Here is a 22483-nt window from a genome sequence, read left to right as displayed (position 1 = left end):
TCCATCATACAGATTCTTGTTGGTAACATGTGTACTATTGCTGACTTTCTGGAATTCTGGTGTAGCAGCCATCTAGAGACTGCTGCAGGGTTGGCTTCAGGGTCCAGCATTCACTGCCGTATAGGAGAACAGACTCTACCGTTGCATAGAAGAAGCTGAATTTGGTTTGAAGGCGGAGGTTGGAGTTCCATACACTGGCCATACCATTCAGAGCCCTCCATGCCTTCCTCACTTTAAGATCTTGTTCCGTTGAGTTGACCCATGAGAGCAGGTACTTGAAGTCCTTGACTTCCATCAGAGCAGTGCCTCCTGTTGTTGTCGGGGGTGGGATGGGATGTTATAGGCGATAACTTCAGTTTTCTTGGCGTTCAGCCGGAGGCCAACCGTGGCACACTCTGACTCCACTCTGTTCAGGAGCTCCTGAGCTTGTTCCATGTGGTCTGCGAACAGGCTGATGTCTACGCATGCACACACACAAATTATGAATTTATTTACATACATACATTCTATGAATGTGTGTGTAAATTATATGCTGTGTGTGCGCATGTGTGTGTGTGAGAGAGAGAAATGGGTGATAATATAAATTATTTTGGTGTTTAAAGTTCATGTGTGCACATTGGTATGTGTCTATGCACGCGCGCGCGCACGTGCACATGTATGCATGTGTTGTGGTCCCACCCATCATCAGACAGCATGCATACAGTACACACATCCCATTCTGAAGAGGCGGCGTTTATAAAGTCACTCTTTTTTGGCACTGTGGTGTCAATCACTCGTCAGTGCTTCTGGCTTAGCTGCTGCTGTCTGTTGCAGGTACTGTAAGTATCCCCTTTTCTGATGGGAATGGCATAACAATAGAGAGGCACATGTAGCTATGTAAACTTTGTAAAGACTGTTCTACTAAATGATATTGTCTTGTAATGAGCTGGTATAACTGCCACAACAAAATGCTATGTTATACTTTACTTTATTTGTTTATTTGCCAGTGCACATTAATGAACACTTAAAACACGTATTATTATTATGAATTGCATATCGTTGCTGTCGGGTGAAAAAGTAGGGCAATAATTTAGAACAAAACATAAAAAGTTGAAAGATGGCCTGACAATGCCTGACAATATAGCCTACATGATCAGGTGCAAATATGTTACGTGTTTAAGGTACACATAACATGTGTCTCGTACTTAATTATAATGAACAACAAACAATGAAGCAACAACTGCTAATACTGTGCGAGAAAATTGTGTTGCAGCAAAGACGACATGACAACTTACTTTTGCAATTGAATGGAAAATTCAACTGCCCTTCCAATTGTTTGAAGCCATCATATTGTGCTGCATCATATTGATTGATTTACCGATTAAATACTTTCTAACAGTACAGGTAGTACAGTCAAAGGTTATGCTAAAAGGATGATGTGTACACACACACACACACACACACACACACACACACACACACACACACACAGTCATAATAATCCGTCTCTTCGACCTGGCCTCCAGGCTGTGTTTTGGAAAGATTAATGATGTTGTCAGAGACAACTTCAGTGGTCCTGCATGTCCATTCTAAGATGTAGATGTTCTGATAAGACATATAGCAAAGAAGACAGAGGGGGGGGGGGGGGGGGGTGTCCTGTAGTACAAGCTGAATTCATGTTTTATATATCAATAGAGTGGTAGTTTTGCTAGCCTGATTCGCTGTGTTCCGTGGATTTGTAGCCCGAGTGACAATGGGTTTGTAGCCGAGTGACAATGTGAATCCACGGAACACTGCAGCGAATCAGGCTGGAATCCAGGCTATTCATTTGCCACTGTCGTAACATGGACGTACTGTAGCATTGTTTGGCACAGTGGTTTTCAAAATGTGCGTAGTCCAAGACACGCCAAAGGGCAAGGCAAAATCTCCAAGCTGAAAACTGTATGCACATAAAAGTTGACAAACAACTATATTACTTAATTATATGTATGTATGTATGTATGTATTGATTTGACACTTAACAACAAAGTCATTTGAACCAGGCGTGTCATAAATGCCTCTGTATGGGGACACAAAATAAGTAGGCTACTGATATATATATAGTAGGCTGGGTTCCAGCCTGATTCGCTGTGTTCTGCGGATCTGAAAATGTCACTTCGCAACTCATTTTGACATGACATTTTCGGATCCATTGGAAAGCAGCGAATCAGGCTGGAACCCAGTCTACTGATATAGTAAAATATTGTATAGTTGTGTTCCTCACACGTTTTGAGTGGTGCAACCACTCCTATATAGACAGCTATGTGTGTCCCTGCATGGGTCCCTGGCTAGCTGGCTGTGTCCGAGCATGAAAATAGCGTCTGGTTGGTTTTCACAGTGTCACTGTTGCGCAGCCTAAGACGCGCACACGCACACGCGCACGCGCACACTGTGTATTGTATTGCATATACCAGCTATAGCCTTCATTTAGTTTCACTCCATTATTCAGTCTGAAAGCCCTCTCAGTTTTCTCAGCCCCTGAGTGGCCAAAGTGGGAGTCTTTGGCGATTGTTTCATATTGGAACATACCCATTGGGCCGGTGAGATTTTCAACCGAGAAAACCCCACCTTCGACAGCGTCACCAGACCCTGAATGCGAGGCTAGCGATTCAGGGGCTGGAGCCAGGCTATATACCAGCTAATAAGTTCCTCAAATGGCACACATTGAAGACAACGTAATACTTGTAATGGTTAGTGTTTGTTACATTTGATTGTTAAATCCCAGAAATTACCCATCAAACTTATTCAAAGCACATTCTGACATGATGATTAACCTCAGTAGTTCATGTTCATGGGCATAGAGATAAACAAAACAGTATTAATACATTTTCTAAATTATCTTGCTTAATCTTTTATCGGACGGGAACAATTTGACAGATTTATTGTTGAACATCTTACAAAATATAACTTTTTAACTTGGTCCATTACATGCGGTCCAGCTGCTTGGAACGTTAACACCAACGCCAACCCCAGAGGAGACTATCAGGTAAGACGCACGCACGCACGCACGCACGCACTCACGCATGCACGCACATGTACTGTATATATGTATTTTTGTTTCCGTTCCAATTGGTTCCCCCTGGCAGCCCCCACATTGAAAACTTGTACCACGATAGACATTGTCTCAGTCTAGCATTCTCTGTTGTCATCCCCTATAATATCCTCGATTCTGTCACATACTGTATACGACTAAGCACACACTTATCCACATGTGCATGTGCGTTACAAACACAAATACACACATGGCACATACTGTACAACATACAGCAGATATACTACACACAGCACATCTATTTTTGAAACGCCCGCCTCTCTGCACAAAAACACGTGCAAACTCATGTACGCACAATCCAGGCACGCTACATCTATTGACAGTCCAAACATGGCATGTTGAGAGCCATCCATCATTCATCTCCATATCGGAAACGAGCAGCGGAGCGCGGCACGGAGCCAGGCAGGCGTCCGTCAGAGACAGAGCACTGTGTTTACCTTGTAGATACCGTGTCTGTCACCTCTCCATGCCACATTGAATGAGACGATGAAGCTAGGTGAGAGGACAACGGCGCGAAGGGATACGACATGTTATTTCATTATGAAACTGCACGCAAAATGTCCCCAAAGGCCAGGTTGTGGTAGTCCGAAGCACTGCTTTTTCCCCCCACTTTTTATTATAATATCTTTTGTACCCTGACCTGACCAGTCGACATCTCTTTTTGGGTGACAACTCACTGGAGGCATGATGATGCGACACCATCGTTATAGAGACACCTGCCCCCGGCTGTTCCGTTGAGTATAGCGCGTGTTGTGCTCTGCTTTGTCCTCAGGCTTACGTGGAGCTGAACGAGCTGATGAAGGACCAGAACGAGCAGGGCTACTGGCAGGAGACGGGCCGATGGGTGGACTACGAGGAGAACTACGACCCCCAGGACGGGTCCTGGGGACCGTCGCACATCTCCTACCTTACGTTCAAGAGCCTCATCCACCTCAGACGCACCATGACCACAGGTTAGCACAGTGATTCTCAACCTCAAGTACGCCCAGTTTGATATGCATTAGCCCACGGACCCCCATTTGATGCACATTTTGTTCATATAATTGGTCCTCAGTAAATGCTCATTATTGTATAAAATGGAACCATTCGGTTTCTACTTGCTCTGTGTCTCAGAGGAGGGCTCTGCACAGTTCAGAAGCCTGCCTACAAGTGACATAATTGGTAGGCAGGTTTGGTCATTTCAAATGGGATTTGAGATTTATGTATGAAGCAAGAACAATGGCTTGATGGCTTCTATTTTCCAGGAAGAGAAAAGCTGTAGTTTCTATTTGCTTGGTCCATAGCTGTCCATAGCCCACCAATGAGACACAGAGTGAGTAGATAGAACTTGTGCCATCTTATAATGATCATTAATGAGGACGAACTATATGAAGATAAGATTGAAGAGTAAAGTGCTCCTTTAAGGGCTTCATAATACAGTACTTCAGTACAATACATTTTGCACAGTGTCATGCGCTGAACAAACTGTCATTATTCGGCATGCAAATTTAAGAATAAATCAAACTTTGCTGTTCCTATCTGACCTTTGGCCCTTTTTCTTCATTGGGTTTGTGGCCATACACATGTCCAGGTGTAGTGTTGTTTGACTGCGAGCAGAGAAGCCTGGCCAACATCGCGGAGAAGATGGTGGACGAGTTGGTCAACAAGAAGGAGATAAGACCGACAGACCGGGAGGGGGTGCTAAGATCATTACTTCAGAACCGCAGGTGTCATGTCAGATATGATCTCCCACCAGTGACCCAAATTTTCCCTGTCATTCACATTTCAGGCATTTAGATGATACATAATCAGTCATAAATCTGTCCAGTGTTCACTTAAATAGTAGGTTTTTGTAAACAAGACGGGAAAACAAGATGGGACCAAGTACAGAGCCCCAGTCAACAAATTAGGGTTTAAGTGTTTTAGCAATTCTCCCCATCCCTTTATCTCACGCTAATCATTATTGTAATTAACTCTCTCTCCCTCCAGCCAGTCAAGTGATCCAGAGAGCCAAGCCCTGACCAATGGCACGGAGATGAAGAAGTTTTCAGTCAAAGAGAGGGTGTGTATTCCGGTTCCCACTGATGTGATCAACCACTTTCACAAAGGTGTAATTGATGGAGTTGACATCAGCCTTTGGGATTTGGCATTTGGGTAGCCTACTAGTTGAGAGAATTGTAGGATTGAAAATGTTCCCTTAAGATTTAAACATTTAAACAAGCAAGTATTCAACTTGTGTTCTCTTGTATTCAAATGGACATTATATATAGATGCATAATAGTATAGTAAGTATACATAATAATTAATTTATAAATGTATTAATAAATGCTACTTCATGGGATACAGTGGATCTTATTCATTTCCAAAGTGCACTGCTGAAAGTTTGGAAAAATTATATTTGTCATTCATGGCAACCATAATGTTCAAGTAAGTATTTCATTATGACAAATTTGTTTAAATTTAGAACACAGTTTAAAATATGAAAATGTATGTTTTGTCTTGAGATACTGATTATGGTATACTGTCTGTTTTTACCTAATATATACTGCAAAATAAACTACTGTGTGATGATACATATTAATACATACTGTATATCTGTTTTCCTTTAGAGGGATGAATCTGACAGTGTAGAAGCTTCTATGGTTCTAGTAGGTGAGTGGATGTTTAGAGCTATTTCTGCTGTGTGTGTGTGTGTGTGTGTGTGTGTGTGTGTGTGTGTGTGTGCGTGTGCGTGTGCGTGTGCGTGTGCGTGTGCGTGTGCGTGTGCGTGTGCGTGTGCGTGTGCGTGTGCGTGTGCGTGCGCGTGTCCGTGTTTGTATTTATGTGCCTGGGTGTCTATGTATGAAATGCATTTATTGTGTATGCATGTCTCTCTGTAATAGGTTCTCTGGACTTCCTGGAGAAACCTACAGTTGCGTTTGTGCGTCTGAAGGAGGCCACGGTACTGGACTCTGCCCTAGAGGCACCTGTACCTGTTCGCTTTGTCTTTATGCTGGTGGGCCCTGGGAAGACTGACATGGACTATCATGAGACCGGACGCGCCATGGCAGCCCTCATGGCTGATAAAGTGAGTCTGGAACTGGAACATATACTTATACTTAGCACTTATTGAGACCAAAGGTCGCAGATAACTATGAAACCTTGCGTTTTCGTCACGTCACAATTCCCGTCACTCTGTCACGTCACCTGACTCAAATCCCCCGTCGCTCACCCCAGGCAAGCCCCCAGGTCATCGTGACATCAGCCCCCCCTATAGTCACCCCATGCCAGAGCCATAGAGTAAGAAAAGAGTTACGCAAACTCTGTTCACTTCATGGGGCCAGTCCAATGGCGGCTCTTCTTCTATTGAGCTTGGGGATAACCGGAAGTTTAACGGTATGCATTGGAGTCTATGGACCTGCGCAAGTTCATGAACCACGTGACCGGGCTGTTTTCTGCCCCCCCTCAATATCGCAACTCTTCTATTAGATGACATTATATGTAGATCTAGGTGATGATCCAGTCTTCTCCATGTATGGTTATCCAAGCATAGATGAGGTCAGTGTAGTGATCTTCATATATGGACATGGCCATATATGGTGGCGTGACGTGTCACGAGGCGTGACCATATATGGAGGCTTGATGTTGCGAGGTGTGACCATATATGGAGACGTGATGTAACGAGGCGTGACCATATATGGAGGCGTGGGTGACTAACTAACGGACGGACGGGAGAAGCAATTGTGACCGATCACCACTTAGGGCTCTATTCTAGATGCCCTCCTTTACCCCCTCTACAGGGTTCCGTGTGGGAAAGTATGGAATTTGATTTCAGTCATTTCCACGTCTGGATAAATAGAGGGCATGGAATAATATTTATGTTTCCAGACTATTTTGACCCTATTCTGTTTTTAGTGTTTGGAGCAGGCAGCCAGACAGCCAAAAATTTGAACTTCTGTGAATACTACAGTCAAAACAAAACGACAACGTGGATACGCGTTCCGTTCCATCTCCACTCCATTTCTGTATTAGCTACAACCTACGACTCTGAGGTCTTTTAAATCACAGCTAAAAATCTTTCTGTCCTCTGCTGGCTTTAACCGAGATTTCTTTGATTCTGCTTCTGCACTGCACTTTTATTTTGCAGTTTTATTTTCACTTCTTTGCATTTATTGTATTCACAATGTTCTTTTATATTCTGTTTTTGCGTCTTTGTGTCTTAAATGTGTGTCTCAACTGAATTATTTCTTTCACCCCACTTTCTCTATGCCAGGTGTTCAACCAGACGGCGCTCCAGGCACAGCAGGCCCGCGAGCTGACGGACGCCGTGGCCGACTTCATGGACTGCAGCATAGTGATACCGCCCACTGAGATCCAGAGCGAGGCCATGCTCACCTCCATCATCGGCTTCCAGAAGAAGCTCCTGCAGGACCGCCTGCGGCCCTCCGACCCCAAGCTGCGTCTGGACGTCAAGCCTCGCGCGTGTGAGTGGTGGACGCATGCACATGTGTTTGGAAAACATATACTTGCACGGGATTGGTGTTACTAGATTTACCGTTTGAAATGTACAGTATACAGTTTAGGGGCGGCAGTGGCTCAGGCCACTTGGGAGTCAGGTTCGATTCACAGTTCAACCTGTGTTCGTGTTGAAGTGTCCTTGATCCATTCTGACCTGAGATCAGATTCATACGAGGTTTCCACTGGACACACGCTGGTCTGACGAACCCATTCTGACCTGAGATCAGATTCTAAAAATGTCAGTCGTTCTTCGATTTTTTTCAAAAATAGCAGACCTACAAGCTCGTATCGCGCCACTCGGTGGCGCGATATGAGCTTGTAGATCTGCTATTTTTCAATAGCTAAAGCATAACATGATGCCAACACCAAAATGGGTGCCCGTTCAGAATGGGTTAAGCAAGCCACTGAACCCCTAACTGGTCCCAATGAGCAGGTTGGTGCCTTACATGGTTTCCTCATCATCATCATCATGATCATCATCATCATTTATTTAACTGAGTCACAACCGGCCCAGGCCGTAGCGTAACGGTCTGGGCACCGGACTGGTGATCCAGTCGCGGTGTGCCGCGGGTTCGACTCCCGGACCCGACACGGCCTTTACCGCATGTCATCCCCCCATCTCTCTCCCGTTTCCTGTCAGCCTACTTTCTATCCCTTAAAAAATCAATAAAGGCGTAAGCCGCAAAAAAATATCTTAAAAAAAAAAAAAAACTGAGTCAGAACCATGTTCACTCCGTCACCAATGTGTAAATGGGTTAATTTCATGCACATTGTAAAGCACTTACAAATTCACCATTTACCATTTACCTACAGTAACATCCCTATTTTGGGGCAAAGACCGGCAAACATTAGGTGAAAATAGTCAATCCTAAGGCGACGTGTTGTGAGCTCATATCCCGGGCAGAGATAACAGCGCCAAGGTATCTGGTTTAAAGGGGGAGGGAGTCGAGTACAGACCCCTGCAGGGTACTTGGGGCGAGATGATGGTACAGGGGGGACTGAAAGCAATCTTTTCAAACACGGTTGGTCCGACAATTCAGGGAGGAGCAGGACCTCTTCAGTTCCATCCCAGTGATCCCAAGCAAGGTCAGAAAAGGTGTCCGTGTCAAACGTTGCAGACAGGTCAAGAACGATGAGGACTGAGCAGTGGGAGGCAGCCTGCATGCACGGACAGGTCGGAGTGCCTCTGTGACTGCAAGAAGTGCCGTCTCAGATCGGTCCTACACCTTTGCCACCTGCAAAACGCTGCACCTGTTGACAGCGAAATACTACCTATACACACTAAACCCAAGCGTTTAGGTTATAAACAGTTTTAAACACATATTTGTAATACTTTTTAAACGTGTCACAGTGTTTACAGTAGATTATAAACAGAAGAACATGTTTAATCCCTGTAACACTTTTTAAACACATAAACGTGTTTAGTTTTTACAATCAAAGTCAGTCATATAGGTGTTTAGAATTTGAACACTGACAGGTCGATTTTGAAGGTGCGGTTTACCAATGGAAATACATAAATTGGCCTCGCTCTGCGCACATTCATATTATGAAAGGCATATCGGCCCGTGTTGAACGCACTCGGCCCGTGTTGAACGCACACACATTTGGCATACCGCGTCCCTGAATATTTTAGCATTGTGGGAGTGTCCATATGTTAATTATTCTCGCTTTGCGCAATTTGCTATTAAGCCCCTTGACCTAAAGACACTCAGCGCATAACGATTAGACGTGGGTCTGACCACCTCATAAACGCAAAAAGCACTGTTTGATTTGACACTTGAGCGGCTCTGTGAAGCTGGTAGAGTGTTGCCATGTCTGTTTATTATAAGCGGCTTATTTTTCTGTAAAGTTGCTTTCTGTGTGATTGCTTTTCTTGTTTCTAAAGTGGTTATTTGGGCTTTTCTCCTAATGTTGTTTAAACCAGTGCAAAACAAGCACATTCCCATGTCAAGGATCCCCAGATGAATGCATTTGCCCAACTAAGGACAGCTAATCCAAAAATTAAATAAAAAGATTACTTTTGAAAATAGCAGATCTATACCAGCTCACAATGCATCACATTCATTCATTAAAACTATGAACTCTGACTGCAGGGGGATATATAATGATCATTATAACAATGTGCAAGAACATATTTAAAAAGAAGGAAGAAATTTATATTTGTGGACAATCAAAATATGTTTTTTTATTTTAATGTGGTGTCATTCAAATTAATCTGGATATGGCAGACTCACTATTTAGAAAATAAAAACATGGCACTTCATTTAAAATAGGTTACAGACCCCTGTTATATGCGCTTATTTTTATAGACCCATTTACTTGTTTCTATGAGACATGGCCGTTTTGCGTCTATTTAAAAAAAATGTTGAGATTAGAAACGGCCATAATTCTTTCATTTCTCAACCTTAAAAATAAATAAAAACATCTCCATAATCCGTGGGAAATGTGCTTTCATATGCTGTATCACACCCGATTCAAGTCTTCTTCAATAAAATGCTACGAGCGAACTCAGCGAAGACCATAGCCTACCATCGGGGCCACAGCATTACAGCACGCATTCAACTCATTCCTTGACTTGAATGAAATAAAATATAATAAACGTTATTTTACTGGTGTTTTTCAATAGAAACAAATAAAGAGCGTGTGTAGGCTACTGTGTGCAAGTGCAACAGTGCATATACATGCATGCACTAGGCTATATTTCTTCCGTGTCGGGATGGTGATTGAGCTCTTCAAGTTCACAGCCCGTTTGGTCTTTCATAAAAAAACGTTGATATTAGCCTATAAACACTCATGGTTCTCTCATTTCTCAACCGTTTTATTAAATGTAAAAATCTCCATATTCCTTAGGAATCTTGCTTTCATTCGCTGTATGGTACATGGTTCTATCGTTATCGAATTAATTAATTACGCATGGATTGGCAATTTGCCAATATGCTGCTATCTACTCGCAATTCCATTCCGATCTGAAAGGTGGGTCTGTTCTTTTGAGGCATAAAGGTGACAGCATGCAGTGCAATAGGAATAATTAACCCAAATGTGACAAAGGCATGTCATGTCTTCTATGGTGCCAGCCTGAAGAAATGTCATACCACGACCCCCAAAGTGCGCATTCCGTATGTGACATCAGCTGACTGGTAAAGAGAATAGTACGGACATGTTGATTGGGTACGTCTCAAACACGCCTTAAACACACCCATGACTAATTCAAGGCCGTTTTGCGCACTCCGCGGGGTGTCAAAAGCGCTTCTTAACATGCCCAAAATTGCAATATGACATACTACACGCCCCCAGATCATAATACTGTAATTAGATTAGTAATATAGAAGTAAGTAACATAGAAGTCCTTAATCGACCCCTAGGGGCTGTATTTTGCGTGTCTTAAGTACCAGGTCTTATTACCTAACTTGAGTAAACTAAAGACCTGGAGGCGTGATCAATGCCCTTTGGCTATTCTGAGTGGCCAAAGAGCATTGATCACGCCTCCAGGTCTTTAGTTTACTCAAGTTAGGTAATAAGACCTGGTACTTAAGACACGCAAAATACAGCCCCCAAGGTGTTCTCGTGAGGTGTTTGAGTGAACTCGTGTTCTACTGTATTTTATGACCATTAATAAACACTTGGCATTTTATTATTACCCACATGGTGTTTAGGTTTAAACGCGTCACATGTTCCAGGGATTTACAGTGTAGTGCTAGAACACATAGTCAATGCTGTTTATAGACAATAGCACAACAGAATATCAACAAACAATAAAAAAAGAAAATGTGTTTTGTCCACAGCCTCTAAAGCTTCTGGGCCTCCTCCGCCTGAGGACCCCCTCGTCCGTACTGGCCGGCCGTTTGGCGGGATGATAAAAGATGTGAAGAGACGCTACCAACACTATAAGACTGACATCACAGACGCTCTCAATGGCCAAGTCCTTGCTGCTGTCATCTTTATCTACTTTGCTGCCCTGTCTCCTGCCGTAACCTTTGGAGGACTGCTGGGTGTGTATGTGTGTGTGTGTGTGTGTGTGTGTGTGTGTGTGTGTGCGCGAGGCGGCGTTGGGTGAAATCAGCCCTCATCGTGGGGCAGACGGATGGTTTTATTGATATATTAGCCATTGCTTGACTTTTGATGACATTGGTATCGGCAATTATGCATCTGATGTGTCTCGAGGGTTTGACCACTTTGAACCTGGCATCCCTGTTTTGGGCACGCCGTCATAGGCTAAGTAAACGTAATAGGAGATCTACAAGATCTTTTTTTAACAGGGCTTTAAATGGTCTTTGCTTTGTCTGTGGCGTATTAGTATAAACCAGTGGTTCCCAAACTTTTTAGCTCGAAAGTATATTTAAAAAATATATTTTTTGACTATTTAAAATAAATGTTAAAACAAACAAACAAACAAATCTAAGAAATTCCATAAATATATATTTTTTTAAAGTGACGTGTTGTGAGCTTGTAGATCGTCTATTTCCACTAGTCTGGGTCCCGGGGCAAACCTCTATAGTCTCTCTTTTGGGTCTCGACCTGAAAGGTTTGGGAAAGTCTAAAACAATCACGTGCTGTCCGTGGTGTGTGTTCTTCCAGCTGACAAGGTGGACAGCATGATGGGTGTGTCCGAACTCCTCGTCTCCACGTCTATCCAGGGGATCATCTTCTGCATCCTGGCTGCTCAGCCCGTGCTGGTCATCGGCTTCTCAGGACCTCTGCTAGTGTTTGAGGAAGCCTTCTATGCCGTGAGTTATGCCAGTCATGTCTAAGAAGGTTACATCAAGACTTATTCATATTCCGGTTTTAGGGGATAAGGTGACCACTGACCACTGAAATGGTGGTTAGTAAAACAAGAGATATGTTTGGGTGAGCGGTGCAGTCGTTTCCCCCACTGCGTGACGTCGTGTTGTACTTTTCGGTGGTCACCTTGGCTTATCACCTAAAAAAAGAGTATGAATAAGCCCTAAATATATCACTAATTACCGTACATGCAATTGCAATCCGTAGCCTAAAGCAAGTGTTGGATTACTCCAAAATCAATAGAATATACTAATGAATTGCATTCATACATTGAATATTAGATTACTATTATATTAAGTAACTCATAGGCTACTTAAGAAGTAAGCAGATTACATTACTTGCTTAGATTACATACCGGTATTACTGTTACACTCAGATAATTGGTCAAGATCATTTGTAAATTACTACATTGAATGCAATCTGCCCAAGTGCCAAACATACTATAAACCGTAGCGTACTATAAATATGCTAGATTAACTTTAAAGATGATTACAACAAAATATTGTTCCATCTATTCATGTCTTTAATACACACTCACGACCCACCTTGGCATCCCCATTCAGTTCTGCAAATCCCAGGAGATTGAGTACATTGTGGGCAGAGTGTGGGTTGGCGTGTGGCTGGTGATCATCGTGGTGCTCGTCGTGGCGTTTGAGGGCAGCTTCCTGGTGCGATATATCTCTCGCTTCACCCAGGAGATCTTTTCCATCCTCATTTCCCTCATCTTCATCTATGAAACCTTCGCCAAGCTGGGCAAGGTAAACCACGTCCATCCTATTCTCACTGCGTCACTGTCGGGCAAGTCTCTCAAGAGAGCCCGTTGACTCACGCCATTAAGGAAAAGAGGGTGCTGTTTTACCTTTGTTTTGCAGATGGGTTCCCAGATTGCTGTCGGGTAGAAACCTTGCACGTCCAAAACCGTTATTTTTCAGGGAATGGAAAAAAGGTGTTCAAATGGATCCAATGTATTCAGCCACAGTTTATTTTTATTTTTATGTATAACACCCAGTCACCCACAGACAGATTTAACCAAAAGGCAAAAATGTTCAGGCAAATGTTCTTCTCAGGCAAAAGACTTTTCAAACAATTTCCATAATTTTGCAAAGTTTTCCAACTATAGCAGATCTACAAGCTCACAATGTGCCACATTGTAAAATCTTATGAGCTTGTAGATCAGTTATTTTCACTACTGTTGTTGATGCCACTGTCATTCGTATAAAATAAGCATTAAATAAGGACATACAAGGTTTCTGCCCGACAGCGATTATGCTTTCCCGTTATATTTCCTACTATTTAGATTAACAAAAAAACATTTTTCACAATATATTTTAGATTGGTACCAAACCTCAGAACATGTCTTTCCACATAGTTTTTTACCATTGCATATGTTTTGACTTGTTTTCTGAACATTCTTCATGGCAACGTCCATAAAGAAGGTGATGTAATGGTGATGCGAAACAAACATTAAATTCTCTTTATTGTTAATGGCATTTAATGTTTGTGTTAGGGACAAGATTACGTAAATGTTCCCTTCATTGTCAATGGCGTTTTTAAAACAAACATTAAGGAGAGGCTAGCGCCCCTAAAAAAAAAAAGAAGTGATCCAGTGCCTGAATTGTTCCTTTGAATTTAATCTCTTTAATCTCTTAAACCCTTACTTATTTAGCTAACCGGGATACCCCAGGGGTCTCTACTTGATGCCTTTTCCCCCTCTACTAAATCTCTTCATGTGGTGAGAAATGTTGATTTATTGACCCTATACTGTCTGCACCTCTCCAGATCTTCGGAGCTCACCCACTGCAGTTGAATTATGAAGACCTGAATGCAACAGAGCCCTGGCAGCCAATTCTGGTCAAGGAGTACGTTTATGACAATGCTACGGGCAACACCACTTTGAAAATCTCCAACATAAACCGGGTGTTTCCCAACACAGCCCTACTCTCCATGTGCCTTATGTTGGGCTGTTTCTTTATTGCATACTTCTTGCGGCAGTTCAAGAATGGGACATTTCTGCCTGGAAAGGTGAGGGATGGTAATTTTCATAGGTAATCTTCTCTTATCAGTGTCAGCAGAGAAACTGGAATCCTGCTTGATAGTGGTTCATTCTGGATGAACTAGTAGATATTCGCGGGTCAACCCATGGGTTGGGTGGGTGTGGGTAAGCTTAGACACAATTAGCGTGGTTTGGGACGGGCGGATCAACGGCACCCAGAACATGGTTGAGTCAGGTTCGGGTCGTTGATTAACAAAAAATAAATTTCAGGTTGGGTTGGGTTGGGTCATTTGGTTGACCTTTGAAGTGTACTTGTTCTTGATTACATTTTTAAGACTTAATATTATTTCTATTTGTATGCTTTTAGATAACCTTTAGGTAATTAAACACTTTACTGTATGTAAAGCACCTTGAATTGCCTTCATGTATGAAATGTCTGATACAAATAAACCTGCCTTATCTTGCTTAAAATGAGTGTTTCGGACCTGTTCTTCCAGATCAGGCGTATGATGGGTGATTTTGGTGTACCCATTGCCATTTTCCTCATGTGTGTTGTGGACCTCCAATTTGGTGATACTTACACTCAGGTTGGTCCATGAATGATTGTCTTTAAAAAGCTGGACAGCTACTGTGATTTCAGTTTTGAACTTTACACGCAATCTGTAAAGACCACATTTTTGCAACTGGTGTCCTTTATTCTCGCCAGAAACTCGTGGTCCCTAAAGGTCTGACGGTGTCCAACCCAGAACAACGAGGATGGCTCATCAACCCCTTCGGAGAGCACAAGTCCTTCCCAGTGTGGTTGATGTTTGCATGCTGCGTCCCTTCTGTGCTCGTCTTCATCCTGATCTTTCTCGAATCTCAGATCACTACGTGAGTTGAATGTTTTCTCTCTTCAGCCCAGTGCAACTGCTAACAGCACGCACTGTGTGTATATGGCACCACTGCCGAGGGGGCATCAACATTATAATTCATTATAATTATAAGATTCCCCATATAATTCACTGGATATAACTGTTTACTATTTAAACGTTTCTCTCGAAGTCGTCCTTTAAACCCTATATTTAAATTCTATATACTTCATTGACTGGGATCCCCCAGTGTGTTATAATTTGTCCGCTTCTTATTCTCTTCTACACCAAATCTCGTCACTGAAAATGTCCGATCTACAAGCTGACCTTGCTTGTAGATCGGCTATTTTCGCCAAATGTTCACCTAGTGTATTATGACATGCCCAGAATAGGGACGCTACTGCTAGGGTTCATGATGAATGTATATGATTATGTGATCAATGCCATGCCTAACCTACATCCCTCTGTATTCACACATTGTTTTGCCAGTCTGATTGTGAGTAAACCTGAGAGGAAGATGGTCAAAGGCTCTGGGTTTCACTTCGACCTTCTCCTGCTGGTTGGCATGGGAGGGATCGGTGCCATCTTTGGTGTGCCGTGGCTGAGCGCTGCCACCGTGCGCTCCGTCACCCACGCCAACGCCCTTACCGTCATGAGTAAAGGGCCAAAGCCTGTGATTGAGAAGGTGAACGAACAAAGGATCAGTGGGATTTTGGTGGCTCTGCTCGTCGGTAGGTGCAATGTGCAAAGAAATGTCTGAATTCTTCTCTTCTGATATTTAGAATACAAAACTGTATACAAGCCTGATGGAGGGGAAAGGAACTGGTTGGAATAACGTGTTCCTTCCACGCGCTACGTCCAACCAGGGAAACTCCCCCTGTCACGTGTAAAGGAGCAACTTGGACACTCAGGCATGAAGGAAGCATGAGTTCAAGTCCGTTGCTCTCCCAGGATCACATTAGATGATTGACACAGGGGTGAAAAATGGGTTACAAAATCGTGGGATAAAGAAATAAATTTAAAAGAAAAACTGTATTCATTGAAATTGTCCGTTTTCTTTTTCATTTAGTACTAATGGCTAAAGTCCTTACATTATCGATCCTCCATTCCTATCCAGGTCTATCTATTCTGATGGAGCCGATCTTGAAGATGATTCCCATGGCAGCATTGTTTGGCATTTTCCTCTACATGGGTATTACTTCACTTAATGGCATCCAGTTGTGGGACCGCATGCTTCTCCTCCTCATACCTAAGAAGTACCACCCCGACGAACCCTACGCCACCCGGGTACGAGTCCAACCGATCACACATTGATTCAATGATGACTTGAAAATGACATAACCCCTGCTAGGTTTAGTGGTTTGCAAGCGCACGTTATGTTGTTACTTTCATGTTACATTGACAAGGACCAATGCATGTTTATTTGTACACATTACATACACAAAAGCAATTCAAAATGCTTTGCAAAAGGGATGAAATAGCATTAAGGGCATAATATGGCATTTGAAAGCAAATAGCAAAAAAGGTTAAAGTGCATTTATGGTTTGTACTTCTCCAATAATCTAGCATCAAAGGGGTTAAGTCTGTCTGTGGGTTTTATAAATACTTAACCAAGGAAAATATTAACAAGAACTAAGAGAAATGTGTGGTCAACATGATGTGTCTATTCAAGGTTGTACTTTATTGTTTCATCATGTGTACAGTACAGGTACATAAGAGTATAAGTGTAAAAATAATAGTAACATAATGTACATGTGCATGTTTTCCCTTTTGACTAATATCTAATGTTTTGATGATGCTTGTTGCAAACAGGTCAACACGGGCAGAATGCACATTTTCACAGCCATCCAAATAGTGTGCCTTGCAGTACTGTGGATCGTTAAGTCAAGTCCGGCCTCCCTCGCTCTACCCTTCATCCTAATCCTCACCATCCCTCTACGTATGTTCATGACGGGTCGCTTCTTCACAGAACTGGAGATGAAATGTGTAAGTGGTCATTTCCATTAATTTTAATACCACTTAAACCCTCTGTAGGCTACTTAGTAAAACGGACCTGAGTTGGCTCTGTCTGTTCTTGTATTTACCTTTATATGAATAATCCTCATTCCTCTTTGATATTTGTGTATTTTAGTTGGACGCCGGTGATGGTAAGGTGACATTTGAGGAAGAACCAGGACAGGACGTATACTACGAATCTCAAATGCCATTGTAGATGTCATGACATTTACCCACTATGCCTTAACTAAACAGTAAAAAGCAGCTCTTTTTCTTTTTTTTTATTGACACAACAAAAAGTGTTTATCGTTTGATCTGCACATGAGCTCTGAGCAGTATACAGTAAAGAAATATTTTGTTTGGTTTTTATAATGTAAAACCCAAATAGATTTCATGTTTCATCTGTCACTTGTTAGTCAAATAGATGTTATTGTCAATTGAACAATACATTTTTAATTTCTAATTTATTTGCTGTACATATTTGCCTTTAGTCAAGTATTCCAAAATGTATATTTTGTCTGACAAGCCATCGTTATAGATTTCTGTGCATGTGATCATTCATTTGATTTTTAATATTAGTATATTATTGGTATTTTGTTTCTGATACACTGGTATGGAAAGATTATAAACATTATAACATACTTTTTTTCCCACTAAAGGTCCAGTGTTGTTAGCCTTCTAACAAATTACATCACTGACGTCATAGTGGGGGAACAAAAGTATCAGTATCCTATTGTATCCAATTGCATTATTTAAAATAATTTGTACAAAGAAATCGTAAGTAATTTTACACCACATTTGTGCCTTCCTAATAGGGTGAAATCACTCTGTGCTAATTGTGCCATGTTGACCGGGGTCCCCCAAGGTTCTATCCTTGGCCCCCTCGTTTTTTCCTCTCTACACCAAATATTTAGAAAATAGTCGATCTTGTAGATTGGCTGTTTTACTGAATATTTGATTTATGAACGCTAGGGTTCATGTGGTTAAAAAGAAGCTTAAGAGTGTGATTGTGAATTTTATATTGTCTTTAATGCTGTTAATCTCTCATTAAATATGAATAAAATGTCCACTTAAAATGTCCACAAACACACATGCATCACACATGAAAAAACAAGAATGTTAAAACACTTTGCATTGACAATATATACCATTATACCATTATACCATTTTTAAAACAAGAATATTTAATTGACTGTAGGTACATGGTATGGTAAGTGGGTAGGTGGGAGATTGGATTTAGTGTCATGATACGATAAGGGAGACATTTAACAAAACATTAAACAAATACACACAGTATAATACTGCAGCAGAGAGAGTCAGACTTCGTGTCGAAGTGTCCTTGAGCAAGATACTGAACACCTAATTGCTCTCGATGTCCTGGTTGGTGCCTTGCATGGTTTCCTCCATCATCGGTGTATGAACGCGTTTGTGAATGAGTGAATGTAATGCACAATCTATGTAAATTGCTTTGGATAAATGCATCATTTACCATTTACACAAAACAACATACTGTACAGACCCGCTTGATTAGAAGTTAAAGTAAATAAAACTGCTGGTGGTCTATTTCAGACTATAGTGCTATTTGTAGAGCAATGTCTCTTGGCACAACCGTAGTTCCCGAACCAGTTCTATTTTAGACAATAGTCTAAAAGGGTTCAATTTGTAAAGTTCCTTGTGAGTTCGTTCAGAGTGGCTACAGTGGCACAAACCAACATAATGATGCGATTTAAAACAAGTCTAAAGCAAGTTAAAACATTTTCAATAAATAAAAGATTAACAAAACATGTTGATGGCATTGTGTACTTAAAACATGTACTAATTAAAACATGAACATAAAAAACAACATTTCCTTTCTTTTCCTTTTTCCTTTTTTTGTGTATAGTTGCAAGAGATGGGTAATAAGTAGTTTGTGCAGAGTTGGGTACTAAAAGACTACATTTAGTCTACTCAGTTACATTTACTTAAGTAACTTTTAATACCTTGTACTTGTAAGAGTAGTTTTAATACAACATACACACTTTTACTCAAGTATATATTTAAAAAAAAATCACACCCGTATGAAGTGAGGGGACGAAGTGAGAGTCCCAATTCTACATAAAAGCGGCATGGCTCTAATGTGGATTTCGGACTTGCGTTATCGAGATCATCACTGACATCAGTGCAATATCAGCACTCTGGATAGACGGATGCTAGACTTTATTTATAGTCTGTGATGATGTATCTTAAAGGTATATTCAGTGATTTCACTCAAAAAACCTTAGGTTTCGTTTTTGGCTGTGGGACCCAGCCTTTCGTCCAATCAGGATAGAGAGTCAAAAACGAAACCTAAGGTTTTTTGACCCCCAGGGGTTAACTGGGGACAGGGAGGAACTCCTTATATGGCCAGCACACTCTATAGTAGGGAGGATTATCACAACAAAACAAAAAAATAAGTGATATTTGAATTAAGTGAAATCACTGAATATACCTTTAATCCCTGTCACATGTGAGGTGTCACAATTCACTTTGTTGAACTGAGTTTCCATTACTCCGTCCTTGCTGCTCCATCATGGCTCCGATGTGGACCTCGGAAAAAATAAAAAAAACACTTGAGTGAAGTGAGGGGCACCCACTGTTTTTATATCGGCCACATGTTACGTTGTCATTTAGTGCCCTAAACAAACAGTATAAGGTCCATAGACTTGGCTGACACACGATTTACCCGTACGTTGTAAGTGCTAAAAAAAAAAGGTCAGTGCTCAACATCCCATAGATTTGTCTGCCATATGACGTAATCTTCAAAGGCTTCATTGGAGGGGTTCGCGTGCCTCAAAATGTGTGGATGTATGACTTCCTTGGCCTACTGGCAGCATGCACGATTAGCCACTGACAAAGAAACTGAACAGGTTCACGCAACTCAGTGGAGAGCATACTGTATGGCAGGCAAGGAGTCCTGTCCAGGACCTCTGCCACCCGTGTTGTTATCTATGATGTATTGGCCGCATATTTGGGTCCGCAATTTATGTGGGGAAAGAAATGCGTGTGGTACTTTTTGGAGATGATCAGTCCAGTGCTTTGTGAGATCCTCGGACAAACGGTAGAAAATATTAATCCCCCCTTCGCCTTCAGCCTGGCAGAGATAATATATAGAAATGAATATTATATGTCTACACTCAAACATGACAATCACATTTGAGACTGGCACGGATATTCAAAAATTCGGATTCATTACTACCTCATATGAACTCCCACATAGATTAAGTCCTATCATTATGAACTTCAATGCAGAGGGGACACATACGTCCAGAAGCATGTGTCCGTTTTATAGCCGAGACCCTTAACTTCCACCTGACACATTCAAATGGATCAGTGAATAAGAGAAAATACTACAGGGTATAACAGCAAATGGTAGTCTCTGATCTCCCCGCGGTCAATGCTTCCACATCTCGATCACCAGCTGGAAATACAGCCTGCAGGAAATCTCAGTCTCAGACAGAACACGTTAAAGTGTCACATGAGAATCAACCTCAATTTCACTTGCCTGGCACAAGCAGACAATAAAAGTTAATTTGGGCTGTCCTGCATCCAACTCGACCAAGAACAAAGAGAGAGACGCACATGAAACACAGAAACGGGGCTTTAAAGGGGGGTCATCACCCGGGGGGTACCAGCCTATTGGTATTGTGCAGTGGGCAATAGCTCGGCACCACTGGCCAATTAACTAGGCTCACTTGACACATATACAATCAAGGGTTACCTTTAAGAGACTGTCTTTTCCTTTTCATCTTCCCTCTTTTTGGGGGGGGATTAGGGGATATGGATATATTTGGGGTTTCTCAAAGTAAGGATTCCAGGCAGCTTTTACACAGTTTTGCCTCCACACCACCAGCCACCACAGTTTAGTAGTGGGATGGGATGCAAGTCCACACTGACGTTAGTGTAGAGCTTGCTGTAGGAGACGTTGGCGGGACGGCTGTAGTGAAGGTTGTTGAGGCCATCCACATACTGCCTCTCTTTGGAATATCTCAACAGCTGCCATCGCCCTAGGAACTGCTTCTCTCCGATATGGTGGTGTGGAATTGACGTGTACCTCCCTATCTCCGCCTCCGGCCGTGTGAACCCCAGTCCAGCATAAATCAACCTGTTCATTAAGTCGTCGTCCTCTCCTCCCCAGCCCCAGTATGCATTGGGAAAACCGTTGATTTCACGGAACTGCTCCGTGGTGAGTCCGGTCACACCGCCCAAGAACTTGTTGTAGGGTAGCTTGTACAAGTATTTGTCGAGTGCGTGAACAAAGTGGCGTGGCATCTGGCCGCAGCCATAGTAGTTGCGGTCGTTTTCGGGGAGGTGGTCCACGTCGTGGAAGATCACGCAGTCCCAATCCAGGTCTTTCATGGCTTCCTGGAAGCCAACGTTAAAGAGCATGCCCCTGTTGAAGGGTTGGCTACCTGTCTGCTCAATGACATAGTAGGCAAACTGCAGCCGCTGTCTCTGCAACATGGGGGTGAGATGGTCCAACAGGATGGGCAACTGTTCTTGACGTTTTCTGAATGGGATTAGGATGGCCACTTTCCAGCGTGGCTTGCAGTCCTGTGGTTTCCAGTGTCCCCCCAACTGGATATCTAAATGCTTAGCCACTACGGCCTCCATAGAGATTTCTGACATGTTTACTTCCATGGGACCCTTCATAGAAAGTAATCGCTCTGGACAGGTGAGGTTCTCGCCCTGGGTGAAGTTAACTGGTAGATATGTCTGGATAGTCTCCACTGGATAGTCTGTGGAGATGCTGACATCTGGGTAGCCCAACATGCTGGTAACACAGGCCTTTCCCACATAAAAGTATTCATTAACCTTTCCAGGATCTGCGTAAACAAAGTATATACACGTAGTAGATAGGAAGAAGAATAAGATCACGGCCAGAAATGAACGGATGGACACTTTTAGCAGGGTCCTACATAGGTTCACCATTGTCTCAGTCAAAACTCTCCTCTCAGAAATGGAAATTGCTTTTAGAAAACACGGCCCTTGATTTGACGACACCAACAAGTCAATTCAGTCCAAACTGCCGTCTGCGTGTACTTGCACTCAGTATACCTTTGACAGCCGAATTGAATTGCTGGAGAACAGCTTGGGTCTTGCCTCCTTCACTTGTTCAAGAGCCTGAGATACTTACTCAGTAAGTACACACTCTTATAAACATTGTTCTGTTTTGGTATTTGATGATATTCGTTTCCTCCATCTGTGTAGGTAAATGAAATTAGAGTGTCATGTTTTTCTTCACATAAATAATTGCACTCCTTGACAGCATTCATGTGATGAACAGAGGAGATTTACAATCAA

At 42.3% G+C, this 22483-nt stretch overlaps 2 protein-coding genes across 2 annotated transcripts; one reads left to right on the top strand and one right to left on the bottom strand.

Moving 5' to 3' along the window:
* Positions 1 to 719: 719 nt before the first annotated feature.
* On the top strand, positions 720 to 18987 carry slc4a1b (solute carrier family 4 member 1b (Diego blood group)). Its single transcript, XM_083787981.1, has 18 exons — positions 720 to 813; positions 2958 to 3004; positions 3843 to 4023; positions 4641 to 4776; positions 5039 to 5111; positions 5659 to 5701; positions 5932 to 6116; positions 7302 to 7512; positions 11329 to 11535; positions 12122 to 12270; positions 12889 to 13083; positions 14105 to 14347; positions 14816 to 14905; positions 15025 to 15191; positions 15659 to 15900; positions 16287 to 16456; positions 16982 to 17155; positions 17301 to 18987. Exons 3-18 carry the CDS (start codon positions 3867 to 3869, stop codon positions 17379 to 17381), a joined length of 2523 nt encoding a protein of 840 aa, XP_083644107.1. The 5' UTR covers positions 720 to 813; positions 2958 to 3004; positions 3843 to 3866; the 3' UTR covers positions 17382 to 18987.
* A 2017-nt stretch (positions 18988 to 21004) lies between these two features.
* LOC310874568 (beta-1,4-galactosyltransferase 6-like) lies at positions 21005 to 22111 on the bottom strand (the record flags this gene model as incomplete). The annotated part of the gene is made up of 1 exon (XM_083787426.1): positions 21005 to 22111. The coding sequence occupies one exon, from the start codon at positions 22109 to 22111 to the stop codon at positions 21005 to 21007; it is 1107 nt and encodes a 368-aa protein (XP_083643552.1).
* Between the last annotated feature and the right edge of the window lie 372 nt (positions 22112 to 22483).

Source organism: Protomyctophum parallelum (genome assembly GCF_964188405.1).
Source record: "Protomyctophum parallelum genome assembly, chromosome: 17".
Classification (NCBI taxonomy): Eukaryota; Metazoa; Chordata; class Actinopteri; order Myctophiformes; family Myctophidae; genus Protomyctophum; species Protomyctophum parallelum.
This window is presented reverse-complemented; position numbering and strand designations above follow the sequence as displayed.